Raw genomic sequence first — 15535 nt, 5'->3', positions numbered from 1 at the left:
ATCCCTCTTTCATTTCTAGGCTTTGAATTATAAATTGGGCCTCCATGCACATTTCACATTCTGAATGGGAATTCTGTATAGGCTACTAGGCCAGCCCTCTCCATACTAAAAGATCATTTCAGGAGTCCCGCTGCGAAGGCTTGTTTTCTCTCTAACAACTGGGTCATCACCCCATCATCCATTCTCTGTGTATGTTCTTTAGACCGCTAATGGAATTAGCGTATAGCTAGGGACTTCGCACAGAGACTAGAAATGTATGTGAAATACATCCCTAATTCATCGGGAGTGTTTTGAGTCTCTCATGTTAGGCAGACCATGATTTCTCATCAAGAAGGTCTGCAAACGGGGGCGGGGGTGGACTTGTAAACAAATTTCATCACTTGATTTATCAGCTGAATTCCGGGACGATTCCCATGAGCGCTAATTGACCCATATTAGGAAAGCGGCGCTAAGCAGGAAGCTGATCTACTGTGTCGGGAGACGCGGCTTCTAATGTCAGAGCCCCAAAGAGGTGACATCGCCACACTCCATCCTTGAGTTCCCATGACAACCAAATAGAATTGACTGGTGTGTGAATTTGTGTCCATTTGAATGGGTCGATGAAATGGCATGCTGTTGTGGTTACATAATCGGTTCGTCAAATGGGAAAATATGATAAGAGGAAGATGTGTGTGTTTTTCTTTTTACATAGTTCAATAACCCATGTTATTAATTGTGGAGACTTAATGTAGTCCATTAACAGACTGTGCAATTACATCTAGGTCTGCTGCAGTAGTTACAGCAGTCATAACCAAACCAATGTGTTTTGATCTGTATTGTAGCCTCTGAAATTAGCATACTGTTAAGTAACTGCCGTCTCTCACTAATTCGCAGCCAAGAGCTAGCAATCCACTGCACTGATCTCCTAACAGGCTAGTTTTGGCTCTGTGTGCTTGTGGGGCGCACGGTTCACCGTCGTCTCCACCGGACTCCGGCCTGTCCAGACTGGGCGCCATAAAAGTCCTATAAAACTGACTGAGCGAGGCTAGCCGCAGCATATTCCCAATGATGAGTTTGAGTTGAGAACTGCAACGGAAACTTTTTGAACTCAAGGCAAGGCAACAGAGGTGGGGGACATGATGGTGGGGGTGGGATGGGGCGGGTGGGGGGTGGGCTGGAGGGAGGATTCAGGGGGGGGCGTGTGTGTGTGTGTGTGTGTGTGTGTGTGTGTGTGTGTGTGTGTGTGTTACACGTAATAGATGCCCGCGTGTCAGAAGTTCATCTCCCCGCCCACCCTCGGCATTGTCACTGTTTGCCCATAATTCAAGTCGTCCTTCCATTAATTCTTCATGGTAGGTCTGCACTTACTGGGGAAAAAAAAGAGCCGTGTGAGTGGTTTCCTAGGTAGCAGGGAGATATTCTATGAATCTTGCTGATTTCCGCACTCAAAGATGTCTGCAGCCTGACAAAGAACCAAAGGGCCTCATTATTTTAACTGATGAACTACACACTGTGCCGATGGAAAGGCATATTTAATAACCTGCCGCTTTGAAAATTGATTCATATTATTGGGATAGTGAGAGATGATCATTTTCTTTTCTCTTGTCCCTTTATTTCACCCCCCCCCCCCCCCCCCTCGGCAGCCGCCCCTCCACTCCTTTTGATTCTCTCTCTCCCTCCCCGCACAGCAGGTGCGGAGCGCGCTAGCGAGAATTAGGTGGGAAAGGAGTCGCGTTAGACGCTCGCTGGGGGACAGCATGTGATGAAAGGTCTTTCCCAGCATGCACTGCACCGTGCGGCGGCTCACTCCCTCCAGGTGCCACTCGGATTCCGACTGAAAGGAGGATAAGAGGGGAGGGAGGGAGGGAGAGGGGGCAGTTTCTCGCTCCCTTTGTTCCTCTCTGTTCCTCCCATCTTTTTTTTCCCTTTTACCCAATCTGTCTGTATTTGTCCATCTTTCTCCCCCCCCCCTCTCTCTCTCTCTCTCTCACACTCCAGCTCTCTCTTTCTCTCTCTCTCTCCTCTCTCTCTCACTCTCTCTCTCTCTCTCTCTCTCTCTCTCTCTCTCTCTCTCTCTCTCTCCTCTGTTTCGTTGGCCCACTGCTGCCCTGAACACAGACTTATCTCCAACTCCACAGCCGGTCTGCTTTACTCCACTCCACTTCTCTCTAGTCCACTAACACACACACACACACACACACCCACACACACACACACACACACACACACACACACAGAGAGAGAGGGAGAGCTCTGTGCAAACACTCACTGACACTGGCATATTTAAATCAAATGTGCCCCCCCCTCCCTCCCCCGCGTCTCTCTGCGCTGTGAACTGTGTCTGTGCTGAGGGCCACACCTAGCGCGCGGGCAGCTATTAGCGGCCACTTCCTCCCGCACATTACTTTATTGTTCCTTTATCCACCGCGCCCAAGTCCCAGCCGTCCGCCAGGGGGGCCTCGCGAGGAGTGTGTGTGTGTGTGTGTGCCGTGGAGGGGAAGAGGGAGGGAAAATACACACGCTCACAAAAGGCAAAGGCGGCCCCTTGACCCAAACTTCAGCAGGAGTCCGCTCCAAGGATTTCAAATGTGGCCGCCTATCAGCAGGGAGCAGGGAGCTGCTGTGTGTGTGTGTGTGTGTGTGTGTGTGTGTGTGTGTGTGTGTGTGTGTGTGTGTGTGTGTGTGTGTGTGTGTGTGTGTGTGTGTGTGTGTGTGTGTGTGTGTGTGTGTGTGTGTGTGTGTGTGTGTGTGTGTGTGTGTGTGTGTGTGTGTGTGTGTGTGTGTGTGTGTGTGTGTGTGTGTTCTCTTAATCTACTGCAGAGTCCCTACCCCTGCTGCTTCTTTATTGCGCAATCCCTTACACACACACACACACACACACACACACACACTTACATACACATACTGACAACCGTGTTTTCACACACACACACACACACACACACACACACACACATGCATACACATGCACACACACACCTACATACACATACTGACAACTGTGTTCACACACACACACACACACACACACACACATGCATACACATGCACACACACACACACACACACACACACCAACTCACTCACTCTCTCACTCTCTCATACACAAGCACACACACACACTCCCTTATTCAATATACTGACCCACACAAACAGGCACACACACAGAGTTGTATTGTGTCACTCCATACATACAGACACACACACACAAGCCAACTCACTCACTCTTTCAGTCCCTCTCTCATACACAGGCAATACACACACTCCCTTATACAGTATATACTGACACACACAAACAGACACACACACACAGTTGCTTTGTGTCACTCCATACAGTACATACACTCACACACACACACACACACACACACACACACACACACACACACACACACACACATACACACACACACACACAGACACACACTCAAATACACTTATGAATACACAGGCAATCACACACTCATTCAGAAATACATGTACCGTATACACACACACACACACACACACACACACACACACACACACACACACAGAAACAAAGCTGCGCTCATACACACCCAGAGTGAGTGTCACACCCAGAGCAAAGTCAGAGGCGGAACGAAGCAGCCTGGGCAAACTTTCTTCTCCCTCCTAACACAGCTGCTTCCCAATTGCCAAAGACAGATTGGCGTTCACTCCAAGCATTTCCAAACATAATTACATTTTGGCCTCATATGTCACTGCTGCAACTGCTAGTGTCACTGTTGTGCTGATTGCTGTTTCAGTGCTTGGAACCAAACGGCAGCGATGCTGCGACAATGAGCTTTCCTGCAGGCCAATCATGTGTCTGCGAATAGCCTATGTGATTATGGGGCTAATTAACCCATTTAATTGTGTTATTTTTGCTAGCCTTTTTTTCCCTCGCAAAATAAACTGTTTTGTTTTTCTCTAATCACCCACACTGGTGTTAGAATAATGGCAGGGCGATCGTCTGCCCCGTAAAAATTACCTGGAACTGTCAGTTTTTGCGTCCTCGTTTCTGGGGGTGGTGGACGTGTTTGCAGCGCGCTCAACCCTGGGCAGCCTCCCACTGACCCGAGGTGGCCTCTCCATCACAAAAGGCTCCCCTCGACTCCCCTCCCCTCCCCCACCCCCACCCTCAGCCCTGACCGCTAATGTTTCTGTCTCATCAATAAAGCGCCGTATCAAAGCGGGGCGGAGATGAAAGGGCTGGACGCCGGCCACTCTGGCCCCCACAAAACGAGCACGCTCAGCCGGGGCTGTTTGATCCAATCAGCTCAGGTCCGCCAGGCGCCGGCCAGCCATCCAGGAGGGGGGGGGGGGGGGGGGGGGCTGGGTGACTGAGCATCTGCGGCCGCTTGATCTCCCGTAGGATCCTGAGGGTGGACGAGGGGATGGGGGGATGGGGGGGGGGAGGGTGGACGGAGATGTAAGTTTTGTTGGATGAGCATCGTGCCAACAGTGGTCAGTGTCCTGTTCCCCTGCCTCTCTGACAAAAAAACCCCTTCAGCTGGCTTCAGCTAAAGAGGCTCACCTGAGCTGCCTGTCTCTCTCGGTCCATCTCTGCCCATGTCCATTCATTTCCACTGTTTATCTATCTATCTGCCTCTTAGCTCCAAAAGTTGTTAACAGTGAGGGGTCTCAGCCTCATGTCAAGGGTTCACCTCATGACACTCTGCTGGGCTGAGGGATCTGTGAGGAGTAGAGACAGGGAGCCTAACTCCACTTAAACTTCTCTCCTCTTCTCTCTCACTCTCCTCTTTTCTCCTCTCCTCTACTGGCTGTCACCTCTATCCTCCCTTTAACTCCTCTCCTCCTCTTTTCTCCTCTTTTCTCCTCTGTTCTCCGCTCCTGTCTGTCACCACTAGCCCAGGCGCTCAGACTGACGACTGCGCTGTGTCGTGGGGGGGTGATGCAGTGCGTCTTTTCTTCTCTCGCTCGCTCTCTGACTTTCTCTCTGGCGGTTTTCACACACTCCTCCGTTCACACTGTCTTCTGAATCACAATACAAATAGTCCCTCGCTGGCATCACCACTTTGATGGCGTTTACAATTCAGTGCGAACTCAAGTGCAGACGCTAACAGGAACAGAGAGACGGTGAAGGAACGAAAACACTTGATGCAAAGAGAAGATGAACTGCAAACTCTTTCTTTTTATTGATTCTCTCTCTCCCTCTGTACTTCTCCCCTCTCTCTATGTATCTCTCTATCTCCTTCTCTCTGTCTCTCTCACAAACACACACACACACACACACACACCTCTCTCTGTCTCTCTCTCAAATATGACATGAAATGGAAACATTTTTACCTTGCCTTTGTGCATTGGCCAAATCTCAGCAAATCTGAACAAAGACAGGCTGTGACGCAAATGCAGACTTTGACGCAAACCAAATGTGATCACTGCCCCATCCACATGTTACATACGTTCACTTAATTATTCATGTGGGCGCCAGATATGCATGAGGGGGTGCTAGATATCTGCTAAAAGGGGCATTTGATTCCCCAGCATGTATCTGAGCATATTTTGACAAACCCAAGTTCCATACCTTTGATCTCAACATCAGAGAACAAGGTGAAATACTCTGATTAACCTTTAACCACTCTCTCGCTCTCTCCCCCTCTCTCTCTATCTCTCTCTCCCTCTCTCCCTCCATCTCCCTGACGTGGTGTTTTGCTCTGTCTGTCCCTGCAGCCCACTCGTGTAAGCAGCCAGAGAGTCCTCCGCACGTGTCGGTGTTGGGCATGGACCTGCCGTCGTTCGGCTACACGCTCATCTACGCCTGCCAGCCCGGCTTCTTCCTGTCCGGAGGCTCCGAGCACCGCGCCTGCCGCTCCGACGGAACCTGGAGTGGCAAGATGCCAGTGTGCAGAGGTACGTGTCAACATGGACACACACACACACACACACATGCATAGCCATGATACTTATACACACACAAACCAAGATGCCAGTGTGCAGAGGTACGCGTCAACATGGACACACACACACACACACACACACACACACACGCACACATGCATAGCCATGATACTTATACACACACAAACCAAGATGCCAGTGTGCAGAGGTACGCGTCAACATGGACACACACACACACACACACACACACACACACACACATACACACACACACACACAATGATACATGATACGCAATAATCCATGATACGCATACACACACAAACACATTTTTGTACTAGTAGTGTACTTTATTCATATGTGTGTGACTTCATATGTGTGTTGTCACAAGCATACTTATTGAGACACATGCACACTGAAGTATGCACTCTCATACTGAGACACAGACAGCTAAACCCCTTGAAATCCTCCTCCCCCAGATCTAGGGAAAAACTCATGACACACATCTACACAGCTCAGACTAAACTCAGGGAAATCAAGGCCTATAATCCAAAATCTAGGTAAACATTCATAACTCCTGACAACGTCCCTGGTACCTGAGAAAAGTTCAGTGGCATGAAAGAGCCCAGTAGCAGTGGCAGTAGCTTAGCAGTAGCAGCCGCCTGTCTGGAGCTGCCAATGCCTCATCCTCTTCTTTTCCATGTCCCTTAAATGAACTCTCCTCTCCTCTCCTCTCCTCTCCTCTCCTTGTCTCTCCTCTCCTCTCCTTGTCTCTCCTCTACTCTTCTTTCCTCGTCTCTCCTCTACTCTCCTTTGCTTTCATCTAATTTCCTATCCTCTCCCCTCCTTGCCTCTCCTCTTCTCTCTTCGCCTCTCCTCTCCTCTTCTCTCCTCTCCCCTCTCTCATCTCCTCTCATCTCACCTCCTCTTCTCTCCTCTCCTTTTCTATCCTCTCCTCTCCCCTCCTCACCTCTCTTTTCTCCTCCTCTCTCCTCTCCCCTCTCTTCTCCTCTTCTCCTTCCTCTCCTCTCATCTCCTCTCATCTCACCTCCTCTCCTCTCCTCTCCTCTCCCCGCGGCCACCTGAAGCACACAGCTGTTAGCCCGGGGCCCGCCAGTAGTTAACACAGACACCAACAGATGTGGGGCTTGTCCAGACTCCCGGGGACAGCATGCTTTGTTGCGCTCTTGCTGTGTGGGAGAGTCTCTCTTTTATTTCCCTCTCTTTCTCTCTCGTTCCTCCTTTATTCGTCTCTGTCACCCTCTCTCTCTCTCTCTCTCTCTCTCTCTCTCTCGCTCTCTCTCGCTCTCTCTCGCTCTGAACCATTTTTGTTTACGTGCCCAAACCCCCGACAAACGGGGGGGCCCTTTGTTTGTTCAGTGTGTGACAGTGTGCTTGACACACCGGCCTTGTCATCCACCCCCACACCCAGCCTGGGAGCGCTGCGATAACTCACCAAACAGTGGGCCAGCGCCGCACCACACACACACCACACACACCGCTGATTGGAAAGGGTCTGTCTCCTCCGCCAAGCGCTGTTCAGTTTAGCGCTCCCCCTTTATGTTCACTTTAAAGGTGAATCCACCAAGGGATGAGTCAGCGTTTTTGATTTGTTTGTGTTTGTCTTGTGTGTGTGTGTGCGCGTGCGTTTGTTGTGTTTTCAGCTGGATCCAAGCTGTCTGAGAAGCCTGTGAAACCGGTTCCAGGGACGCCCAGCCCTAAGCTGAACGGTAAGCTAATCGCTGCACTGACTGACTGTGATTTGAACGTGCTCTTCCTTTTCCCCCACGCACACGGCTCCAAGATGGAGGCGTGTGGAGTGGGGGAGATATGGAGGTCCCACTGGGCCCACCTGTTGGAGCTCAGGGCAGTAGAAAGAGAGGACGGTGTCCTCAATGTCCTCTTGGAGAGCCATCTCTAGAGGATGGAGCTGATGAGGAGGGGGGAGGGGGGAGGAGGCAGTGCTTGGGTTGACACTCACAGGAGGAGGCAGGTTGACCTGGCCTCACATCTCCACCCCCTCCTCTCTCCTCCTGTCCTCAGCTGTCCTCTTCTCTCCATCATGAGCTCTGGCGTCCTCGCTCTTGTCCCATAAGGTTTACATTTAGCTAAAGTGATGTGTTTTCAACTTCACCTCTCCTCAGTTAACGTACCAAATCTGTGCTCTCTTTCTTTGTATTAAAATATAATCTATTGTTTTACCTCTCATCTTCCTCATACTCCTCCTCCTCTTCCCTCCCCGTCTCCTTCCTCTCTCGTCCTCCCCCAGTCCCGGACGATGTCTTCGCTCCCAACTACATCTGGAAAGGCTCCTATAACTACAAGGGCAAGAAGCAGCCAATGACTTTGAGTATCACAAGCTTTAACACGAGCACGGGTAGAGTTAACGTCACGTTAACCAACAGCAACATGGAGCTCCTGCTTTCAGGTACGTCACAGGGATGCTGGAGATGCTCACAAAGGTACGAGTCAGAGACTGTTATGGAACAAGAGTTTACAGAGTTAAGAAAAATTTATACTTTTTGTTTTGATTATTAAAACAAAATATTAAACAAAATATGATTTAATTGAGGAAGCGGTGACGCATTCTCCCAAGTGTCAAATCCGGAACCCGGCTGAAAAGCCATAGACTTCTTCCTCCGGATCCTTTGCCATGTCATGCTGCTAAGTACATCTAGCGTGGCGTGGTAGATCACCTCCATTTAAAAACCGTGGAGAACATTCTAGAACAGTTTGCCTGACAAGAGTTTACAAGAGAGAAAAATGTGTACTTTTTGTTTTAATTATCATTATTTTATGTGTAACTTGTTCATGCTGAGTTATCTCAGAACATTAATTTAAAATCTCTGCAGCGCACGATGTTTCGTTGTGTTCGTGTATGACCAAAGTTGCACACGCAACAAAGACTCGGCTTGTAATTAATGACTGTCAGACATCACAGATTCTTCTGCGTTCGCTCTTGGGGATCCCTCGTGTTCTCGAGGAAGACGGGTAGCACATAAAAAGCCATTGAGCTGGATGTGTTGGTATAAAGCAGGCCATGTTTATTTTCCCTCCCAATCAGCCCCATTACTAGGGCTCTCGTCTGCAGCAGAGGCATCCCGTCCATCTTCCGCGTAATGAAATATTAATGCGGTTTGACATTTTTTTGACATTATTTTCCATCATCGTGCTCTGCCCTCCCCCCGCCCCCCCCCCCCCCACGCCTCCCCCCTCAACCCCTTTCCAAACACACACTCACACCCCTCACTCTGTCTTTACCCATGACATGTGATTTATACCCCCTAATTAATCTACCCCCCCCCCCCCCCCGCCCCCCCTCGTTAAAATTGGACTGGGGATTGGCCAAGCGTTGCCAATAATTACATGAAAAGGTGAGTGAAGGCGCCATGTGAGCGCGTGCGTGAGGGATGGACCTGTCTGCAGGCCGGGGGGATCTCAGAGTGATGGTGCCGGGCCAAGGCTGTGCCACGTGTGATTGAGGAGGCGGTGACGCACTCTCCCGAGCGCCAAATACGGAACCCGGCTGAAAAGCCACAGACTTCGTCCTCCTCCGGATCCTTTGCCATGTCATGCTGCTAAGTGCATCTAGAAGGAGAGCGTGGCCGCTAAATCAGCTAAATCACCTCCGTTTAAAAACAGTGGAGAACATTCTAGAACAGTTGGACTCTCATTTGACAGGATCTGTAAGGCCTCTGTGGCTTTAGAGGTCAACGAGTGTTTATGGAGTGCTTTCTATCTCAGTGAGGGTGCAGAAAGGATGAGGAACGAGAAGAGAACAGAAATCCTTCCCAATTAGCTCTTAGTTTACCCCCCCTCTTGCTTGCTCTTTCTCTTTTGCCACAGGTGTCTACAAGAGCCAGGAAGCGCGTCTGATGCTTCTTCTGTACGAGGTGAAAACCTCCTCTCACACCACGCTGAGCAAGCTCAAAGAGGAGGCGTGGTCCATGGACGGTTTTGTAAGTGCTTTCTGACTGGGTGTGATCGGGGATATTCAAAGAAATCCACTCTAGAAGCCTCCGTCTAAATAGTCAAATCTACCCTTGCCTGATGATGGCAACGTGGAGGAGTCAATGGCATCCTGGAGATATATATATAGCCTGTAAAAGCATACCAGTAGCCATTCAGTTGCTGCTTTGTGATCATAATGTTCAACTTACTTGCACTGATCTGCTATAGTGAAACTCAAATCTGAACGTTTTGTTTTATCATGCAGATTGCATCCAATTAAGTTGGAGATCTATAATCTTTGGGCTTTTAGATCAATTTTTTTCGCATGAGGACACACCAAAAAAAAAATCCTCCTCGCCCCAAACTCTTTTTCATGGACCTTTCAAGTCTTTTCATATTCCCCCGTAGTGCCTTTGAAGCTATCTAAATCACTGTCAGAAAGAGTAGCAGGCTAGCAGCTTTCATCTGATCCTCTCTCTTTCTCTCTCTCTCTCTCTCTCTCTCTCTCTCTCTCTCTCTCTCTCTCTCTCTCTCTCTCTCTCTCCTTCTCTGTCTCTGTATTCCTTTCTAGGTGTCGGCAGAACCTGACGGTGCCACCTATGTCTTTCAAGGCTTTATACAGGGTAAAGATTACGGCCAGTTCGGACTGCAAAGACTAGGTAAAGCATCAACTTTGTTTCTGATTTTGCTCTCTAATCATTTTGCAGCCTGAGCCAAAGTCCACAACTCTGCTCTGCTCCATTTTAGAGCTCACATTCTGTACCTACCTCAGTACACAAGCTGAATATTTCTTAGAAACCAGAAAACGTATTTGAGCGAGCGCTCCCGGACTGACTAATGCGTCAAAGAAAAATATGTTTTTCCCCAAGAATTGAGTACACAGACTGAATGGCTGTTTGTGTGCCCTCATCTTCCGCTGCAGGTCTGAACATGTCGGAGAGTAATAACTCGTCCCATCCACCCCTCGGTACAAACAGTAGCTCTGTGGCCATAGCAATCCTTGTGCCTTTTTTCGCCCTGATATTCGCAGGCTTTGGATTCTATCTCTACAAACAGCGGTAAGTGTCTCCAGTGAGGCGTTGCTGCAGTGTTTATGACACACATCTTGCTGTGTGAGATTCCATTTGTTTGCTATATTCATGCATTCTCTTCAAATATATATATATATATGTGTGTTTTATTTATGTTTCCCCAAGGACTACACCCAAGACCCAGTACACGGGCTGCTCAGTTCACGAAAACAACAATGGACAGGCCGCCTTCGAGAATCCCATGTACAACACCAACGCTAAATCCGTAGAGGGCAAAGCAGTCCGATTCGACCCCAACCTCAACACGGTCTGCACAATGGTATAATGAAGTCTGCTCAGTGCAAAAAAAAAAAAAAACCAACAACAAAATCAAACAAACAAACAAACAAGCAGCATCTCTTTTTTAATATATAACGACAGTGGTGCAAAAGGCTTTTCGCAGACATGGAGAGATTTCGTGACTTAAGACTGGGAGAGGGTCAAGCAGTCAGTTGTGAGTGACCGGCTGCGCTCGTATTTAAAGCACATTCTTCAGGAACCGTGATTGACCATGTGCATCTATCTCGGAGGACACTGGGATTTTTTTTTTTTTTTTTTTTTCTCAACTTCACGTTCTGGAAGACTTGACTTGACCAGAACTCAGAAAAATCTTCACAAGATTCTTGCGTGGAGAGTCCTGCCTCTTATTTTATCCGCACTCCGTGAGTGCTTCTTCACAGTTGACTTGGTCTTTTTGAGTGAAAAGAATCTGTAAATCTTCTTACATATATACGAGGAGCATTCACCACCTATATTTTTGTGCTATATATATTACCGAGTGGGGGTCCAGCCCTGGGAAAGGAAACAGATTCTATACAGAGTTTATAGAGAAAAAAAAGAGAGAAATAGTTCAAAATATGCTGTTCACATGACTGAACGCAACGCAACACATTATAAATTGTTCATTTCCAGCTGTTGCTTTCTCTTCCTTTCAGCAAAGGGTTCATTTTTGGGCATTCGCTTCAGTCTTGAATGCTTCTGCTGGTTCTTTGTTGTTTCTAAACGAGTGTTAATAGTGCGTAGGCGTGTTTGTGTGTGCGGATGACCAAGTGGGTGGTTTGTTGGTTTGACCCCTAAGAATTAGAAACGAAGTGATTGAAGCGTGTTTTTAAACATATCCATTTCTTTTTTTATTGATGTGACGTGTTTGTGTATTTCTTTTTATTTATTTATATTAATGCTTGCATCTCCATGACAACACATTGGACAACTGTCAGTATTTTGTACCTGAAGTCTGCAGCAAAAAAAATGTTGCCAGAGTGAGCATCATGTCATTGGGCTGATCCCTCACTTGCAGAAATGTCTGTGTGCTCAGCTATACAAAGTATAGCTTCTGTGTGCCATCACTCAAATAGCTATATTTAAACATTTTGGAAAAATTTGATAAGATAATTTGATAATTTCAATCATTAATCGCTATTATTGTTATTATTATTATATAGAATTTGTATAAAATAAAATGCACTTGGCATTTCAATCTTAGTCTTTTATACAAACCTCAGAACACATCAATGATGGATAACGCATGCATGTGTCTTATGTACCGTGGCAACAATGTGATCATAATTATCCTGTAAATAAGGGAGATGAAACAGTATCCTGCGTCAGTCTAACTTGGCCATGGCATTAAGCATACCCTCCACGGTTTAGAGGTGTACGCTCCGTGCTGCAGCAAGGGTCCACTTTCCACAGTTTCTAGGGAGACGGATAGGTAATGACCACACCTGAGTCTGCATGAACAGTCAGTCCCCATCTCTGTATATTGGCCATTGTCAGCCAAGCCTCGAATGAAGAAGCTGGGACGCTTCTCGTTCAAGCTAGCAGGCAGACTTCTACTCCTGGGGAGGCCTCAACGACTACACAGCTGTCATGGTGTGCACCATCATACATTCAGATCTCCCGCACCAAATGACGGTCACTTTAGGGGGGCGAGTCCCCATCGGACTTGGAGCAGGCTGACGCCACGTTTTCAGGCCCTCGAGCTGTGAGATTCATTACAGTGCCTTTTAACGTTCCACTCACCGCATGTTCTGCAGACGGCGGGGATGCACAGGCACATTTGTAGGGAGGGAAGGGGTTAAGACTCCCCTTGCTCTGGAACGTCTGCAGACTTTAGGAGACGATCCTGACTTGTCCTTGTTCAGTGTCCATGCCCTTCCCCATTCAGTTCACCGAAGAGAAGAATAGCAAGGTAATTGCGATTGTGATTGAGATTTTTTTTTTTTTCCCTAGAACAATCGAATCTGCCCTACAGCACCCCCCCCCCCCCCCCCCCAACACACACACACACACACACACACACACATTATCACCCTCAACTGATTTGCTTTTTGCTCTTTTGCTCTTTCGCTCTTGTCGCTTTACATTCATTTTTCTTCAAATAGGTAAATACATTTTGTTCAAAAAGAGGCTGTTTTTTACACAGTGCCTACCAAAAAAAAAATGGCAAGGAAAAAATATCCTATATGTGTGTCCCAGGTCTGCTGCTTTCTCATTTAGGCCTAACTGCTTCATATTGTGAAAATGACTTCATTTCCAGGTCGCTTCAAGAGACCTAGTGGCTCAAATGCTTTGTGTCACATCACAGAGCCCCCCTCAAGAATCACCCCCACCTCTTTTTTTTATTATTATTTGTCGCTCCAACATCCAATCTCTTTTTTGCCACTTATAAATGACTGCAATAAAAAGAAAAAAATACCCATACAGTTCTAGGAATGGACTCTTTCAAGCAGACTACTCTTTGCCATACAGCTGGGTACTCCTCCGATGTTAATGCATTCAGAAAAATAAGTATATATAAAAAATATATAAAAATGGAACAAAAAAAGTTTTTTGTAAAGAAATATATTTTTATGAACAAATTATTTGTAAAATGTATGAATCTATTATGTAAATTTTCAATGCAATGTAAGATTAAAAAAGGCTAATTGCTTTTGTAATGTGTGGCTCCCCTTTGTAATTTTTGTTGTGTTTTATATAAATGAAAAGAAAATATGAAACTGTTGCTGTGACATTGACTATTGCCACCACTGTTTCCTGTCCCTATTGTGTGGTAAGTTGCACAGTTGTATATACCTGTTTTTTTATTATTATTTACTGTTTTGAAATTGATGGATGTTTTGTATTTCCAGAGTATTTACCTTAACTTTTTACTCACAAAAGTACAAAGTGTATACATCCTTTCAGTTTATTTGCTCCGAGCTCAAACAAAATCCAGTACCCTGACCTTGACATTACCACTTCTGTAAGTTACTGACACGGCGGAGTGGGTTGAGCAGTCGACTGGAGTAGTGGAACAGGTTGCGTATAGCGTGCAAGAAGATGCCCGGAGGAGACGGAACACAGACATCAGTGAGATGAAAAGGTAGACGGGATCTGACAGTTACCGACGATGCTATTGGTTTTCTATGCAATCATCTGCTCATGCTGGAGTATTTAGACTTGTCACAATACACTAGTGTCATGCAGCCTTCCTGCAGGCCAAGGTTATTGATATATGTTAAGGAAAGGATTGACTCAGCCTTGGAACCTCGGATCATACATTATCTCCTGTGGATACATAATTGGCTGACTGTCACTCCCATCAAGAGAAAAAATCATGAATCTATTGCTCTTTAGAAAAGATCTCCGTCATTTTGTACCCCAATAGAATTGGCCAATTTAACATGTAGTGGTTGCTGATGACATTCTTTGCAAAACTGTGGGAGGAAAAAAATAAATGTGTCAAGGTCTGTGGCTGGAGTCTGTTTGATAAAATCCACATAACACATAACATGGCCTCTTCAGGGCACAATAATGAGACTCCTATGCTGGTTGTCTCCGGGTGACACCTCCTCACAGTACACTCTTGATACCGTGACAGTCTGAGGACATTCACCTCTGTCTGTAACGACACTCACACTCTGTGAACAAAAACGCCAGTGCAAGCAGCAGTCCTCATCATAAGGCCAAGGCTGTCAACGACTGTCAGCATATGCCAAAATCCGAAGAAGTATTGACACAATGTCCCCAAGCCATGGACCAAAAAAAACTACATCCACTCAGAATATGCGATACATTATCAAGATGGCCCTAGAAGAAATAATTGTCTCTTTGTGCTTGTGTTGCAAGTGACTCAAACTGAATCGATTCCCAAAGCCCTAAGCCATTGAGCAAACATTATTACTGCCAATCTATTGCTTGGTCATTTGTGTAATGTGGTGTGGTGGTGGCATCTGCCTGACACTGCTGTCTCTATGTGTGATGCATGTGCAAATGTGGGTATGGCAGGCAAGTGGGCTGTTGGGGCAAGCCTCAGCCCCAAGGATATCCCAGCAGGATGTCTCCCATTCTCTCTGTATCTGCCATGGCGTTAATTACCGCGCCCGAGGCTTTGAGCGATAATCCCCATGGCCTCCTCGTCCGACCGTGACAGCTGCGATTGATCCATCATTCATACGGTGACATTTGAGCTTTTCTCGTCGTTAATGATCTCGCCGAGCGACCGGAGGCGAACACAGGCGAGCACTCAAAGAAACAACAGCAGAGGAGGAGGCGTAGGAAAGGTCTCCCACATCAGGTGGCACTGCTCACCAGGACGACTTGATTAATGTAACGAGTCCACACAGCTGAGAGGGACGTGAGGGACCGATTCATTCTGCCACATTCCACAGCTTTCTGTGTCTGTTGCGTGC

The 15535-nt window shown here is 47.2% G+C and overlaps 1 protein-coding gene across 1 annotated transcript in view; it reads left to right on the top strand.

The window, feature by feature from the left end:
- Positions 1–13101, top strand: part of csmd3b (CUB and Sushi multiple domains 3b) — a 407622-nt gene extending 394521 nt beyond the window's left edge. The window contains exons 64-70 of the mRNA XM_062530145.1: positions 5674–5853; positions 7506–7571; positions 8111–8269; positions 9688–9800; positions 10364–10451; positions 10715–10850; positions 10989–13101. Coding sequence (XP_062386129.1) covers positions 5674–5853; positions 7506–7571; positions 8111–8269; positions 9688–9800; positions 10364–10451; positions 10715–10850; positions 10989–11148 — 902 coding nt within the window. The 3' untranslated portion in view covers positions 11149–13101. The remainder of the gene's footprint in view (positions 1–5673; positions 5854–7505; positions 7572–8110; positions 8270–9687; positions 9801–10363; positions 10452–10714; positions 10851–10988) is intronic.
- Positions 13102–15535: the final 2434 nt, after the last annotated feature.

This window comes from Sardina pilchardus, chromosome 24, assembly GCF_963854185.1.
Source record: "Sardina pilchardus chromosome 24, fSarPil1.1, whole genome shotgun sequence".
Classification (NCBI taxonomy): domain Eukaryota; kingdom Metazoa; phylum Chordata; class Actinopteri; order Clupeiformes; family Clupeidae; genus Sardina; species Sardina pilchardus.
This window is presented reverse-complemented; position numbering and strand designations above follow the sequence as displayed.